The 18,684-nt window shown below is 37.0% G+C and overlaps 1 protein-coding gene across 1 annotated transcript in view; it reads right to left on the bottom strand.

Moving 5' to 3' along the window:
• Positions 1–18,684, bottom strand: part of LOC139404862 (copine-4) — an 84,120-nt gene that overhangs the window by 19,645 nt on the left and 45,791 nt on the right. Inside the window, exon 6 of the mRNA XM_071147394.1 lies at positions 3,513–3,611. Within this exon, the coding sequence (XP_071003495.1) occupies positions 3,513–3,611 (99 nt within the window). The remainder of the gene's footprint in view (positions 1–3,512; positions 3,612–18,684) is intronic.

Genomic DNA, 18,684 nt, shown 5'->3' with positions numbered 1-18,684 from the left:
TAATGAAGACACAGCTGTCTGCCTGGGCCAGTCGGCGTGATGAAGGAGAGGCGTCCAGCGTTGTACGGCACTACGGGTTGTCACCTGTCATCCTCACCATGAAACGTCGACTAATTAAATGCATTCTTTCTTGTTCTTGTTCCAAGGGAAGCTGTTCGGTTTGCAAAACTCTGGACATTAGGTAAAAACTTTAAATGTCTTGAAACAGTCTCCTCAAACTGTCTCTTTAAGTGGTGATGAAGGCTGATCTCAATTAAAAAAGTAAAAAATAAATCTGTCGATATCAAAGTGCCTTCAATTGAAATCAAGGTTAAGTACCCTTTGACCTTTCAGGGCTGCAGTCCCGTTATCATTTTACAGAAATACTCAGTTATACACATGGAATTATAGATATACCTTTCCTTAATTAATGCAACCGCTGTGTCAGATTTCAAAACAACTTTACGGAAAAAGCAAACCATGCAATAATCTGAGACGGCGCCCAGAAAATAAATAAAATTATCCGCCAGGTTGGAGTCAACAGAAACCAGAAATCACATTATAAATATTCCCTTACCTTTGATGATCTTCATCAGAATGCACTCCCAGGAATCCTAGTTCCACAATAAATGCTTGAATTGTTCAATAATGGCCATTATTTATGTCCAAGTAGCAACTTTTGTTAGGGCTTAGGTATACAAAACGCTCGTGCAGATCCATCCAAATGTCGGACAAAAACATCAAAAAGTTATATTACAGGTCGAAGAAACTTGTCAAACTAAGTATAGAATCAATCTTTAGGGTGTTGTGGAGAGTTCTCCAACTGGAGAATTCCTTTGTGTGTAGAGTTTGGATTTCATCTCAGGTTTTTGCCTGCCATATGAGTTCTGTTATACTCACAGACATCATTCAAACAGTTTTAGAAACTTCAGAGTGTTTTCTATCCAATACTAATAATAATATGCATATATTAGCAACTGGGACTGAGGAGCAGGCCGTTTACTCTGGGCACCTCTGGGCAACTTTCATCCAAGCTACTCAATACTGACCCTGCAGCCATAAGAAATAAGGTAAGGGTTATGGTTAAGGTTAGGGTGAGGGTAGGGGTTAAGGTTAGGGTAGGGATGTCACAAGGATGCCGAATAGCACTAACCATGGCTCAATGGATCCATTACCAAGCATTCTGAGCTGGAAGGAAACAGCAAGGATTCTTTCCCAAACACACCAGGCAGGACAGAACTTTCACTCTCTCACACCCTTGTCCTCCATACAGTGAAGGAGAGAGTGCTGATTTCTGAATTATACTGGTACAGAGAGAGAGACAGAGGAGACGGTGGCTACCGGATGATGGGGAGGCTCCTAGCTGAGAGATATCCATTGTCATTTGTTTGGTTTTTCCTGAAGGCTTCTGTCCTACTCTTCCCTGTGGAGCGCTGAAATATCCTCAGCACCCAATGAGAGAAGTAAGTATCTCCTCCGGGGGAGAAAATTGTCCTGAGCCCCAAATGGCCCCATGCCACTGCATTTGGTCATGTCCCCCAGAGAGAGGACGCTACCCTCTGGTCACATCCCCCAGAGAGAGGACGCTACCCTCTGGTCACATCCCCCAGAGAGAGGACGCTACCCTCTGGTCACATCCCCCAGAGAGAGAACGCTACCCTCTGGTCACATCCCCCAGAGAGAGAACGCTATCCTCTGGTCACATCCCCCAGAGAGAGGACGCTACCCTCTGGTCACATCCCCCAGAGAGAGGACGCTACCCTCTGGTCACATCCCCTAGAGAGAGGACTCTACCCTCTGGTCACATCCCCCAGAGAGAGGACGCTACCCTCTGGTCACATCCCCCAGAGAGAGGACGCTACCCTCTGGTCACATCCCCCAGAGAGAGGACGCTACCCTCTGGTCACATCCCCCAGAGAGAGGACGCTACCCTCTGGTCACATCCCCCAGAGAGAGGACGCTACCCTCTGGTCACATCCCCCAGAGAGAGAACGCTACCCTCTGGTCACATCCCCCAGAGAGAGAACGCTATCCTCTGGTCACATCCCCCAGAGAGAGGACGCTACCCTCTGGTCACATCCCCCAGAGAGAGGACGCTACCCTCTGGTCACATCCCCCAGAGAGAGGACTCTACCCTCTGGTCACATCCCCCAGAGAGAGGACGCTACCCTCTGGTCACATCCCCCAGAGAGAGGACGCTATCCTCTGGTCACATCCCCCAGAGAGAGGACTCTACCCTCTGGTCACATCCCCCAGAGAGAGGACACTACCCTCTGGTCACATCCCCCAGAGAGAGGAAGCTAGATAAACCTTCAGAGGAGTTGGATGAAAACAAATCTCCTGTCGGCAACCCACATGAGCTCTGCCTCTCTAACCCACTTTTTCTCTGCTCTGACATATCATCTGGAGAGACATACATTGCAGTGAGTACAGAATCATATCAGAGTGTGATTCCTACAGTCTGAGAAGTCTTAGGTGAATAATGACCATGTTTCACATTGTATAAATGATTGGAGACAAGCGCAGGAATACGTAATAGGGGTTTTAATACTCCACCCAAATTACACAACATGCCATGAAAGGCAGGACGAAGCCCAAAACAAACACGTATACAAACACACAGGGATGTAACCCAAACAAAAGAACGAGGTTAAACCTATAATAAATACAAAGGACGAGACCCAGACTAACAATGAACGGGATGAGACCAGTAATTACACTGCACGGGATGAGACCAGTAATTACACTGCACGAGATGAGACCAGTAATTACACTGCACGGGATGAGACCAGTAATTACACTGCACGGGATGAGACCAGTAATTACACTGCACTGGATGAGACCAGTAATTACACTGCACGGGATGAGACCAGTAATTACACTGCACGGGATGAGACCAGTAATTACAATGCACGGGATGAGACCAGTAATTACACTGCACGGGATGAGACCAGTAATTACACTGCACGGGATGAGACCAGTAATTACACTGCACGGGATGAGACCAGTAATTACACTGCACGGGATGAGACCAGTAATTACACTGCACGGGATGAGACCAGGAATTACACTGCACAAGATGAGACCAGTAATTACACTGCACGGGATGAGACCAGTAATTACACTGCACGGGATGAGACCAGTAATTACACTGCACGGGATCCGTAATAACAATTGCATAAAACACGCAGCACGAATGCCAAAACACAGGTACTCACAGGACCAACAGACATGGTAACAATAATCGACCAGGACAATGGGGAACAGAGGGCACATATACAGTATACAATTACTAATCAGGGAAAATGGTAACCAGGAGTGCGTAATTAGACAGTGCAGTGAAGCCTAGAAGGCCGGTGATGTAGAACTCCGGAACTGGTGCAGGAAGGAGCAGCAGTACTGGGGGAATCCGTGACAGGCATCTAGAAATGATCATTTTACAAACCTGATTGATGCCTTCGCTACCTAAAAGAAAAACAACCAACGCTATCTAAACCCCACTTATAAACTCACACAACACCTGTACAGCCTACCTGTCTCCCATCCATTGCCCCTCTCATCTCTTTGAATGTGGCCTGATATTCACCAATATAGTCGTGCTTCCCATTGGAGTCCCAGTCCCACACTGTGCACTGAGAGAGAGAGAGAGAGAGAGAGAGAGAGAGAGAGAGAGAGAGAGAGAGAGAGAGAGAGAGAGAGAGAGAGAGAGAGAGGAGATGAGAAGAGAGAAAGAGTAGGTTAGAAAAAGTGACTTCAGTTAATGATCAAATACTACAGTGTCAATATGTACATATCACCTAAACCCATCTGTGAATGCTGCAGTTGAACAAGATCTCCAGACTGAATGTGACCAACTATGTGGTGTCATGTAGATTCTGGTATGGTTGAAAGCTCTTCCCCTGGTGTTCACACTCGTTACAACTCACTGTGACCAGTTTCAGAACTAGAGCAGACTCCCCTGTGATGCTTCTCCATTAATAAATCAGTAAGGCGACATTGCTGGAGTTTTAATAGTCTCATGAAATATAGAATTGAGGATGTGAAAGGCTTTTGACATAAGACAGAGAGAGAGAACATTGAATTTGTGTGTATATGTTTATTTTGTTTAACATTATATATTTTTAAGTGAATTCCTACACTTAATTTTTAAGCACACATTTTATCATAATTTCTTATAAAAAGATCTGTCAGCGGTATTTTGCAGAGAGGGGAACACTAACTGGACCAGGCAAAAAGTACCCTCTCAACCCCCCTCCCTTTTCTCCTTAGTAAGTGGTTTCTTCCAAGGTGCACCACTGAGCAAAGATATGCTAAGCAGGTCACTAGATACTCTTGTGCATGCAGACAGTATCGTCAGTTGAGGAGGAGAGAGAGTGTTGAGTTACATGCACAGCGTTTGATTTGATTTTTGCTGCCAGTGATGGGCAGGACTCGCAGGAGGAATGTATGTAAATCATTGTCCGGGTCGTTGTCCTGTTGGAAGGTGAAACTTCACCCCAGTCTCAGGTCCTGAGAGCTCTTGAACAGGTTTTCATCAAGGATCTCTCTGTGCTCCATTCATCTTTTCCTCGATCCTGCTTGTCTCCCAGTCCCTGTTGTTGAAAAACATCCCCACCGCATGATGCCGCCCCCACCATGCTTCACCGCCAGACGTGACATTTGGCATTCAGGCTAAAGAGTTCAATCTTGGTTTCATCAGACCAGAGAATCTTGTTTCTCAGAGAATCTTGTTTCTCATGGTCTGAAAGTCTTTAGCTGCCTTTTGGCAAACTCCAATCGGGCTTTTATATGCCTTTTACTCAGGAGTGGCTTCCGTCTGGCCACTCTACCATAAAGGTCTGATTGGTGGAGTGCTGCAGAGATGGTTGTCCTTCTGGAAGGTTCTCCCATCTCTACAGAGGAACTCAGGAGCTCTGTCAGAGTCACCATCGGGTTCTTGGTCACCTCCCTGACCAAGGCATTTCTCCCCCGATTGCTCAGTTTGGCCGGGCGTCCAGCTCTTGGAAGAGTCTTGGTGGTTAAGAATGATGGAGGACACTGTGTTCTTGGGGACCTTCAATGCTACAGAAATTTTTTGGTAAACTTCCCCAGATCTGTGCCTCGACACAATCCTGTCTCGGAGCTCTATGGACAATTCCTTTGACCTCATGGCTTGTTTCTTGCTCTGACATACACTGTCAACTGTGGGACACAAGTGTGTGCCTTTCCAAATCATGTCCAATCAATTTAATTTACCACAGGTGGACTCCAATGAAGTTGTAGAAACATCTCAAGGATGATTCATGGAAACAGGATGCACCTGAGCTTAATTTCGAGTCTCATAGCAAAGGGTCCTAATACTTATGTAACTAAGGTATTTCTGTTTTTTACTTTTAATAAACTTGCAACATTTCTAAAAAACTGTTTTCGCTTTGTCAATATGGGGTATTGTGTGTAGGTTGATGAGTATCTGTATTTATTTAAATATTTTAAAAAAAATAAGGCTGTAACGTAACAAAATGTGGAAAAAGGAATGGGGTCTGAATACTTTCCGAATGCACTGTATGTACAGTAACAGTGTGGCAGTTGTACTAAACTCCTAAGGCATAACATTTGTCATAGAATCAACGTGCATCATTCATTAAACTGACATGTGAACAGATAAAGAGGTAAGCTTAGATAGCTTCTGTTTCACTTCTTTTTTTTGTACATAGTATTAGACAAAATGATTATGGCTCTAGATTGCAGGAACAAGCTGTTTCAGTTGTTCGAAAAATACTAAATCCTCAGAATTCCAGAGGGGGGCTGGCCAGTCCCACACACACACACAGTCTTCATCCTCACATACCTCTAAAATAATGTCTGCATGACGCCACTGTTCGTGTGTGTGTGTGTGTGTGTGTGTGTGTGTGTGTGTGTGTGTGTGTGTGTGTGTGTGTGTGTGTGTGTGTGTGTGTGTGTGTGTGTGTGTGTGTGTGTCTAGGTTTCACATGGATCATGGATAAATAAACTGACCTCTGACCCTCATTTGGCCATTAGCTATGCTGAACATTCATCTATGATACACATTCACTGCAGCAGCAATTCCAGGACAGCCTCCTACATCCATGGTTGTGTCAAGTGTCATAACCGTGGCCTTGTAACGTCTGTTTAATAAATGTGTGTTCAATTAATGCTCTTGTATTATACAGTTTGTGATAAGGAGGTTAACCTGAGCTAACATTAACAGCATCTTGTGAAAAGTCCCATTGGAGGGGAAGACATTTTATTATCCATTAAAACTAGAGGCATATTAACTCCACAGGAAATCTTTCACTATCACTGCTTCTGAAACCCACACACACATCCACCCACACATCCACCCACACATCCACCCACATCCACCCACACCCCTAACACACATCCACCCACACATCCACCCACACATCCACCCACATCCACCCACACCCCTAACACACAGCCACCCACACATCCACCCACATCCACCCACACCCCTAACACACATCCACCCACATCCACCCACACCCCTAACACACATCCACCCACACATCCACCCACATCCACCCACACCCCTAACACACATCCACCCACACCCCTAACACACATCCACCCACACCCCTAACACACATCCACCCACATCCACCCACATCCACCCACACCCCTAACACACATCCACCCACATCCACCCACACCCCCTAACACACATCCACCCACACCCCTAACACACATCCACCCACACCCCTAACACACATACACCCACGAATCCACCCACACTCCTAACACACATACACCCACACATACACCCACACCCCTAACCCCCATCCACCCACACATCCACCCACATCCACCCACACCCCTAACACATATCCATCCACACCCCTAACACACATCCACCCACACATCCACCCACATCCACTCACACCCCTAACACACATCCACCCACACATCCACCCACATCCATCCACACCACTAACACACATCCACCCTCACATCCACCCACATCCACCCAAACCCCTAACACACATCCACCCACACCCCTAACACACATCCACCCACACCCCTAACACATCCACCCACACATTCACCCACATCCACCCACACTCCTAACACACATACACCCACACATCCACCCACACCCCTAACCCCCATCCACCCACATCCACCCACACCCCTAACACATATCCATCCACACCCCTAACACACATCCACCCACACATCCACCCACATCCACCCACACCAATAACACACATCCACCCACACATCCACCCACATCCATCCACACCCCTAACACACATCCACCCTCACATCCACCCACATCCACCCAAACCCCTAACACACATCCACCCACACCCCTAACACACATCCACCCACACCCCTAACACATCCACCCACACATTCACCCACATCCACCCACGCCCCTAACACACATCCACCCACACCCCTAACACACATCCACCCACATCCACCCACACCCCTAACACACATCCACCCACATCCACCCACACCCCTAACACACATCCACCCACACCCCTAACACACATCCACCCACACCCCTAACACATATCCATCCACACCCCTAACACATATCCATCCACACCCCTAACACATATCCACCTACACCCCTAACACACATCCACCCACATCCACCCACACTCCTAACACACATCCACCCACACCCCTAACACACATCCACCCACATCCACCCACACCCCTAACACACATCCACCCACATCCACCCACACCCCTAACACACATCCACCCACACCCCTAACACACATCCACCCACACCCCTAACACATATCCATCCACACCCCTAACACATATCCACCTACACCCCTAACACACATCCACCCACATCCACCCACACTCCTAACACACATCCACCCACACCCCTAACACACATCAACCCACATCCACCCACACCCCTAACACACATCCACCCACATCCACCCACACCCCTAACACACATCCACCCACACCCCTAACACATATCCACCCACACCCCTAACACATATCCATCCACACCCCTAACACATATCCACCTACACCCCTAACACACATCCACCCACATCCACCCACACTCCTAACACACATCCACCCACACCCCTAACACACATCCACCCACATCCACCCACACCCCTAACACACATCCACCCACATCCACCCACACCCCTAACACACATCCACCCACACCCCTAACACACATCCACCCACACCCCTAACACATATCCACCTACACCCCTAACACACATCCACCCACATCCACCCACACTCCTAACACACATCCACCCACACCCCTAACACACATCCACCCACATCCACCCACACCCCTAACACACATCCACCCACATCCACCCACACCCCTAACACACATCCACCCACACCCCTAACACACATCCACCCACACCCCTAACACATATCCATCCACACCCCTAACACATATCCACCTACACCCCTAACACACATCCACCCACATCCACCCACACTCCTAACACACATCCACCCACACCCCTAACACACATCCACCCACATCCACCCACACCCCTAACACACATCCACCCACATCCACCCACACCCCTAACACACATCCCCCCACACCCCTAACACATATCCATCCACACCCCTAACACATATCCACCTACACCCCTAACACACATCCACCCACATCCACCCACACTCCTAACACACATCCACCCACACCCCTAACACACATCCACCCACATCCACCCACACCCCTAACACACATCCACCCACATCCACCGACACCCCTAACACACATCCACCCACACCCCTAACACACATCCACCCACACCCCTAACACATATCCATCCACACCCCTAACACATATCCATCCACACCCCTAACACATATCCATCCACACCCCTAGCACATATCCATCCACACCCCTAACACATATCCACCCACACCCCTAACTCATATCCACCCACACCCCTAACACATATCCATCCACACCCCTAACACACATCCACCCACACCCCTAACACACATCCACCCACACCCCTAACACATATCCACCCACACCCCTAACACATATCCATCCACACCCCTAACACACATCCACCCACACCCCTAACACACATCCACCCACACCCCTAACACACATCCACCCACACCCCTAACACACATCCACCCACATCCACCCACACCCCTAACACACATCCACCCACACCCCTAACACACATCCACCCACACCCCTAACACATATCCATCCACACCCCTAACACACATCCACCCACACCCCTAACACACATCCACCCACCCACACCCCTAACACATATCCATCCACACCCCTAACACATATCCATCCACACCCCACACACACTCGGTCATGCTTAAGTGGATATTATGGAATGGAAATCTGACACTGGATTAAGGGGATCAGAAGGACTTTGACACATGCTTGTCAGCCATCCGCATCTCTCTCCACAGCACTTTCCCTCCTTAAGTAACCATGAATACTGCAAAGACAAGAGGGTCATTCCCCTTTAAAGGCCCTGTTAAAGGCCCTGTCTCTCAGCTCCATCCAGATACCCCACCAGGTAGAAAGGCTCAACCAATTGGGTAGCTGTCCAATTAACAAGAAGTGATATTCAGGGGGCAGAGAGGTCGAAGGGGAGGGCGGGACTTTCATCCAAAACCATTAGCTTCCCTCATTAACTAGACAGAACTAGAAGAGCTGGGTCATATGGAATCTCTGCTTCGATATCAGAACACTGACATCATCTACTGTATGGATTCTAGATATTCTCAACGCAAGTGTGCAGTTGAAATGACTAAAGAACGTCAAAGAACTTCTCACATTTCAAAAAGATCATGACTGAGACCCAAAGGAAGAGATAGGCCTACCACCCTCCTTTCTAAGCATTTACATACTGTCACAATGTGTTAGTTTAGCTGACCGTTCTATTTCACAGATTTGTATAATTTAGCATTACTTTTAGATAGCCCTGGCTGGCAAAGGTCTTCGTTTTGTGTAAGGAGGGTATGGCTGAATATTATCTGTCTATTGATGGTTGTTGGGAACAATGCTCGCTGATGTGTCTGTACTTTCCAGCAATAACACCGTTGGGTCCAATAGTCACCATTACTAGCCGTGCTTCAAATATAGTGTTCCCTGACGTTCTAAATGAGCTACCCCTATGATTCTACATTATGGTCTACTATTATGATGCTACCATTATGGTCTACTATTATGATGTTACTATTATGATGTTACTATTATGCTGTTACTATTATGATGCTACCATTATGGTCTACTATTATGATGTTACTATTATGATGTTACTATTATGATGCTACCATTATGGTCTACTATTATGATGTTACTATTATGATGTTACTATTATGAGACTACTATTATGATGTTACTATTATGAGACTACTATTATGATGTTACTATTATGATGCTACCATTATGGTCTACTATTATGATGTTACTATTATGATGTTACTATTATGATGCTACCATTATGGTCTACTATTATGATGTTACTATTATGATGTTACTATTATGAGACTACTATTATGATGTTACTATTATGAGACTACTATTATGATGTTACTATTATGATGCTACTATTATGAGACTACTATTATGATGTTACTATTATGATGCTACCATTATGGTCTACTATTATGATGTTACTACTATGATGCTACTATTATGATGCTACTATTATGATGTTACTATTATGATGTTACTATTATGATGTTACTATTATGATGTTACTATTATGATGTTACTATTATGATGTTACTATTATGAGACTACTATTATGATGTTACTATTATGAGACTACTATTATGATGTTACTATTATGATGTTACTATTATGATGTTACTATTATGATGTTACTATTATGATGTTACTATTATGATGTTACTATTATGAGACTACTATTATGATGTTACTATTATGATGTTACTATTATGATGTTACTATTATGAGACTACTATTATGATGCTACTATTATGAGACTACTATTATGAGACTACTATTATGATGTTACTATTATGATGTTACTATTATGATGTTACTATTATGATGTTACTATTATGATGTTACTATTATGATGTTACTATTATGAGACTACTATTATGATGCTACTATTATGAGACTACTATTATGAGACTACTATTATGATGTTACTATTATGATGTTACTATTATGATGTTACTATTATGAGACTACTATTATGAGACTACTATTATGATGTTACTATTATGATGTTACTATTATGATGTTACTATTATGATGTTACTATTATGATGTTACTATTATGATGTTACTATTATGATGTTACTATTATGAGACTACTATTATGATGCTACTATTATGAGACTACTATTATGAGACTACTATTATGATGTTACTATTATGATGTTACTATTATGATGTTACTATTATGAGACTACTATTATGAGACTACTATTATGATGTTACTATTATGATGTTACTATTATGATGTTACTATTATGATGTTACTATTATGATGTTACTATTATGATGCTACTAGTATGATGTTACTATTATGATGTTACTATTATGATGTTACTATTATGATGCTACTATTATGATGTTACTATTATGATGTTACTATTATGATGCTACGATTATGAGACTACTATTATGATGTTACTATTATGATGTTACTATTATGATTTTACTATTATGATGTTACTATTATGATGTTACTATTATGATGTTACTATTATGATGCTACTATTATGATGTTACTATTACGATGTTAATATTATGATGTTACTATTATGATGTTACTATTATGATGTTACTATTATGATGTTACTATTATGATGTTACTATTATGATGTTACTATTATGAGACTACTATTATGATGTTACTATTATGAGACTACTATTATGATGTTACTATTATGATGTTACTATTATGATGCTACTATTATGATGTTACTATTATGATGTTACTATTATGATGTTACTATTATGAGACTACTATTATAATGTTACTATTATGATGTTACTATTATGATGTTACTATTATGATGTTACTATTATGATGTTACTATTATGAGACTACTATTATGATGTTACTATTATGATGTTACTATTATGATGTTACTATTATGATGCTACTATTATGAGACTACTATTATGATGTTACTATTATGATGCTACCATTATGGTCTACTATTATGATGTTACTATTATGATGTTACTATTATGATGCTACTATTATGATGTTACTATTATGATGTTACTATTATGAGGCTACTATTATGAGACTACTATTATGATGTTACTATTATGAGGTTACTATTATGATGTTACTATTATGATGTTACTATTATGATGTTACTATTATGATGCTACTATTATGATGTTACTATTATGATGTTACTATTATGATGTTACTATTATGAGACTACTATTATGATGTTACTATTATGATGTTACTATTATGATGTTACTATTATGATGTTACTATTATGATGTTACTATTATGAGACTACTATTATGATGTTACTATTATGATGTTACTATTATGATGTTACTATTATGATGTTACTATCATGATGTTACTATTATGATGTTACTATTATGATGCTACTATTATGAGACTACTATTATGATGTTACTATTATGATGCTACCATTATGGTCTACTATTATGATGTTACTATTAGGATGTTACTATAATGATGTTACTATTATGATGTTACTATTATGATGTTACTATTATGAGGCTACTATTATGAGACTACTATTATGATGTTACTATTATGATGCTACCATTATGGTCTACTATTATGATGTTACTATTATGATGTTACTATTATGATGCTACCATTATGGTCTACTATTATGATGTTACTATTATGATGTTACTATTATGATGTTACTATTATGATGTTACTATTATGAGACTACTATTATGATGTTACTATTATGATGTTACTATTATGATGTTACTATTATGATGTTAATATTATGATGTTACTATTATGAGACTACTATTATGATGCTACTTTTATGATGCTACTATTATGATGTTACTATTATGATGTTACTATTATGATGCTACTATTATGATGTTACTATTATGATGTTACTATTATGATGCTACTATTATGAGACTACTATTATGAGACTACTATTATGATGTTACTATTATGATGTTACTATTATGATGTTACTATTATGATGTTACTATTATGATGCTACTATTATGATGTTACTATTACGATGTTACTATTATGATGTTACTATTATGATGTTACTATTATGATGTTACTATTATGAGACTACTATTATGATGTTACTATTATGATGTTACTATTATGATGTTACTATTATGATGTTACTATTATGATGTTACTATTATGAGACTACTATTATGATGTTACTATTATGATGTTACTATTATGATGTTACTATCATGATGTTACTATTATGATGTTACTATTATGATGCTACTATTATGAGACTACTATTATGATGTTACTATTATGATGCTACCATTATGGTCTACTATTATGATGTTACTATTATGATGTTACTATTATGATGTTACTATTATGATGTTACTATTATGATGTTACTATTATGATGCTACTATTATGATGTTACTATTATGATGTTACTATTATGATGCTACTATTATGATGTTACTATTATGATGTTACTATTATGATGCTACTATTATGAGACTACTATTATGATGTTACTATTATGATGTTACTATTATGATGTTACTATTATGATGTTACTATTATGATGTTACTATTATGATGTTACTATTATGATGTTACTATTATGATGTTACTATTATGATGTTACTATTATGATGCTACCATTATGATGTTACTATTACGATGTTACTATTATGATGTTACTATTATGATGTTACTATTATGATGTTACTATTATGATGTTACTATTATGATGTTACTATTATGATGTTACTATTATGAGACTACTATTATGATGTTACTATTATGAGAATACTATTATGATGTTACTATTATGATGTTACTATTATGATGCTACTATTATGATGTTACTATTATGATGTTACTATTATGATGTTACTATTATGAGACTACTATTATGATGTTACTATTATGATGTTACTATTATGATGTTACTATTATGATGTTACTATTATGATGTTACTATTATGAGACTACTATTATGATGTTACTATTATGATGTTACTATTATGATGTTACTATTATGATGCTACTATTATGAGACTACTATTATGATGTTACTATTATGATGCTACCATTATGGTCTACTATTATGATGTTACTATTATGATGTTACTATTATGATGCTACTATTATGATGTTACTATTATGATGTTACTATTATGATGTTACTATTATGAGGCTACTATTATGAGACTACTATTATGATGTTACTATTATGATGTTACTATTATGATGTTACTATTATGATGTTACTATTATGATGTTACTATTATGATGCTACTATTATGATGTTACTATTACGATGTTACTATTATGATGTTACTATTATGATGTTACTATTATGATGTTACTATTATGAGACTACTATTATGATGTTACTATTATGATGTTACTATTATGATGTTACTATTATGATGTTACTATCATGATGTTACTATTATGATGTTACTATTATGATGCTACTATTATGAGACTACTATTATGATGTTACTATTATGATGCTACCATTATGGTCTACTATTATGATGTTACTATTATGATGTTACTATTATGATGTTACTATTATGATGTTACTATTATGAGGCTACTATTATGAGACTACTATTATGATGTTACTATTATGATGCTACCATTATGGTCTACTATTATGATGTTACTATTATGATGTTACTATTATGATGCTACCATTATGGTCTACTATTATGATGTTACTATTATGATGTTACTATTATGATGTTACTATTATGATGTTACTATTATGAGACTACTATTATGATGTTACTATTATGATGTTACTATTATGATGTTACTATTATGATGTTACTATTATGAGACTACTATTATGATGTTACTATTATGATGTTACTATTATGATGTTACTATTATGAGACTACTATTATGATGTTACTATTATGAGACTACTATTATGATGTTACTATTATGATGTTACTATTATGATGTTACTATTATGATGTTACTATCATGATGTTACTATTATGATGTTACTATTATGATGCTACTATTATGAGACTACTATTATGATGTTACTATTATGATGCTACCATTATGGTCTACTATTATGATGTTACTATTATGATGTTACTATTATGATGTTACTATTATGATGTTACTATTATGATGTTACTATTATGATGCTACTATTATGATGTTACTATTATGATGTTACTATTATGATGCTACTATTATGAGACTACTATTATGATGTTACTATTATGATGTTACTATTATGATGTTACTATTATGATGTTACTATTATGATGTTACTATTATGATGTTACTATTATGATGTTACTATTATGAGACTACTATTATGATGTTACTATTATGAGACTACTATTATGATGTTACTATTATGATGTTACTATTATGATGCTACTATTATGATGTTACTATTATGATGTTACTATTATGATGTTACTATTATGATGTTACTATTATGATGTTACTATTATGATGTTACTATTATGATGTTACTATTATGAGACTACTATTATGATGTTACTATTATGAGAATACTATTATGATGTTACTATTATGATGTTACTATTATGATGCTACTATTATGATGTTACTATTATGATGTTACTATTATGATGTTACTATTATGAGACTACTATTATGATGTTACTATTATGATGTTACTATTATGATGTTACTATTATGATGTTACTATTATGATGTTACTATTATGAGACTACTATTATGATGTTACTATTATGATGTTACTATTATGATGTTACTATTATGAGACTACTATTATGATGCTACTATTATGAGACTACTATTATGAGACTACTATTATGATGTTACTATTATGATGTTACTATTATGATGTTACTATTATGAGACTACTATTATGAGACTACTATTATGATGTTACTATTATGATGTTACTATTATGATGTTACTATTATGATGTTACTATTATGATGTTACTATTATGATGCTACTAGTATGATGTTACTATTATGATGTTACTATTATGATGTTACTATTATGATGCTACTATTATGATGTTACTATTATGATGTTACTATTATGATGCTACGATTATGAGACTACTATTATGATGTTACTATTATGATGTTACTATTATGATTTTACTATTATGATGTTACTATTATGATGTTACTATTATGATGTTACTATTATGATGCTACTATTATGATGTTACTATTACGATGTTAATATTATGATGTTACTATTATGATGTTACTATTATGATGTTACTATTATGATGTTACTATTATGATGTTACTATTATGATGTTACTATTATGAGACTACTATTATGATGTTACTATTATGAGAATACTATTATGATGTTACTATTATGATGTTACTATTATGATGCTACTATTATGATGTTACTATTATGATGTTACTATTATGATGTTACTATTATGAGACTACTATTATAATGTTACTATTATGATGTTACTATTATGATGTTACTATTATGATGTTACTATTATGATGTTACTATTATGAGACTACTATTATGATGTTACTATTATGATGTTACTATTATGATGTTACTATTATGATGCTACTATTATGAGACTACTATTATGATGTTACTATTATGATGCTACCATTATGGTCTACTATTATGATGTTACTATTATGATGTTACTATTATGATGCTACTATTATGATGTTACTATTATGATGTTACTATTATGAGGCTACTATTATGAGACTACTATTATGATGTTACTATTATGAGGTTACTATTATGATGTTACTATTATGATGTTACTATTATGATGTTACTATTATGATGCTACTATTATGATGTTACTATTATGATGTTACTATTATGATGTTACTATTATGAGACTACTATTATGATGTTACTATTATGATGTTACTATTATGATGTTACTATTATGATGTTACTATTATGATGTTACTATTATGAGACTACTATTATGATGTTACTATTATGATGTTACTATTATGATGTTACTATTATGATGTTACTATCATGATGTTACTATTATGATGTTACTATTATGATGCTACTATTATGAGACTACTATTATGATGTTACTATTATGATGCTACCATTATGGTCTACTATTATGATGTTACTATTAGGATGTTACTATAATGATGTTACTATTATGATGTTACTATTATGATGTTACTATTATGAGGCTACTATTATGAGACTACTATTATGATGTTACTATTATGATGCTACCATTATGGTCTACTATTATGATGTTACTATTATGATGTTACTATTATGATGCTACCATTATGGTCTACTATTATGATGTTACTATTATGATGTTACTATTATGATGTTACTATTATGATGTTACTATTATGAGACTACTATTATGATGTTACTATTATGATGTTACTATTATGATGTTACTATTATGATGTTAATATTATGATGTTACTATTATGAGACTACTATTATGATGCTACTTTTATGATGCTACTATTATGATGTTACTATTATGATGTTACTATTATGATGCTACTATTATGATGTTACTATTATGATGTTACTATTATGATGCTACTATTATGAGACTACTATTATGAGACTACTATTATGATGTTACTATTATGATGTTACTATTATGATGTTACTATTATGATGTTACTATTATGATGCTACTATTATGATGTTACTATTACGATGTTACTATTATGATGTTACTATTATGATGTTACTATTATGATGTTACTATTATGAGACTACTATTATGATGTTACTATTATGATGTTACTATTATGATGTTACTATTATGATGTTACTATTATGATGTTACTATTATGAGACTACTATTATGATGTTACTATTATGATGTTACTATTATGATGTTACTATCATGATGTTACTATTATGATGTTACTATTATGATGCTACTATTATGAGACTACTATTATGATGTTACTATTATGATGCTACCATTATGGTCTACTATTATGATGTTACTATTATGATGTTACTATTATGATGTTACTATTATGATGTTACTATTATGATGTTACTATTATGATGCTACTATTATGATGTTACTATTATGATGTTACTATTATGATGCTACTATTATGATGTTACTATTATGATGTTACTATTATGATGCTACTATTATGAGACTACTATTATGATGTTACTATTATGATGTTACTATTATGATGTTACTATTATGATGTTACTATTATGATGTTACTATTATGATGTTACTATTATGATGTTACTATTATGATGTTACTATTATGATGTTACTATTATGATGTTACTATTATGATGCTACCATTATGATGTTACTATTACGATGTTACTATTATGATGTTACTATTATGATGTTACTATTATGATGTTACTATTATGATGTTACTATTATGATGTTACTATTATGATGTTACTATTATGAGACTACTATTATGATGTTACTATTATGAGAATACTATTATGATGTTACTATTATGATGTTACTAATATGATGCTACTATTATGATGT

The sequence above is a fragment of the Oncorhynchus clarkii genome, unplaced genomic scaffold (genome assembly GCF_045791955.1).
Source record: "Oncorhynchus clarkii lewisi isolate Uvic-CL-2024 unplaced genomic scaffold, UVic_Ocla_1.0 unplaced_contig_12549_pilon_pilon, whole genome shotgun sequence".
NCBI lineage: Eukaryota > Metazoa > Chordata > Actinopteri > Salmoniformes > Salmonidae > Oncorhynchus > Oncorhynchus clarkii.
The sequence above is the reverse complement of the archived record's forward strand: the minus strand, read 5'-3'. Positions and strand labels throughout refer to the sequence as shown.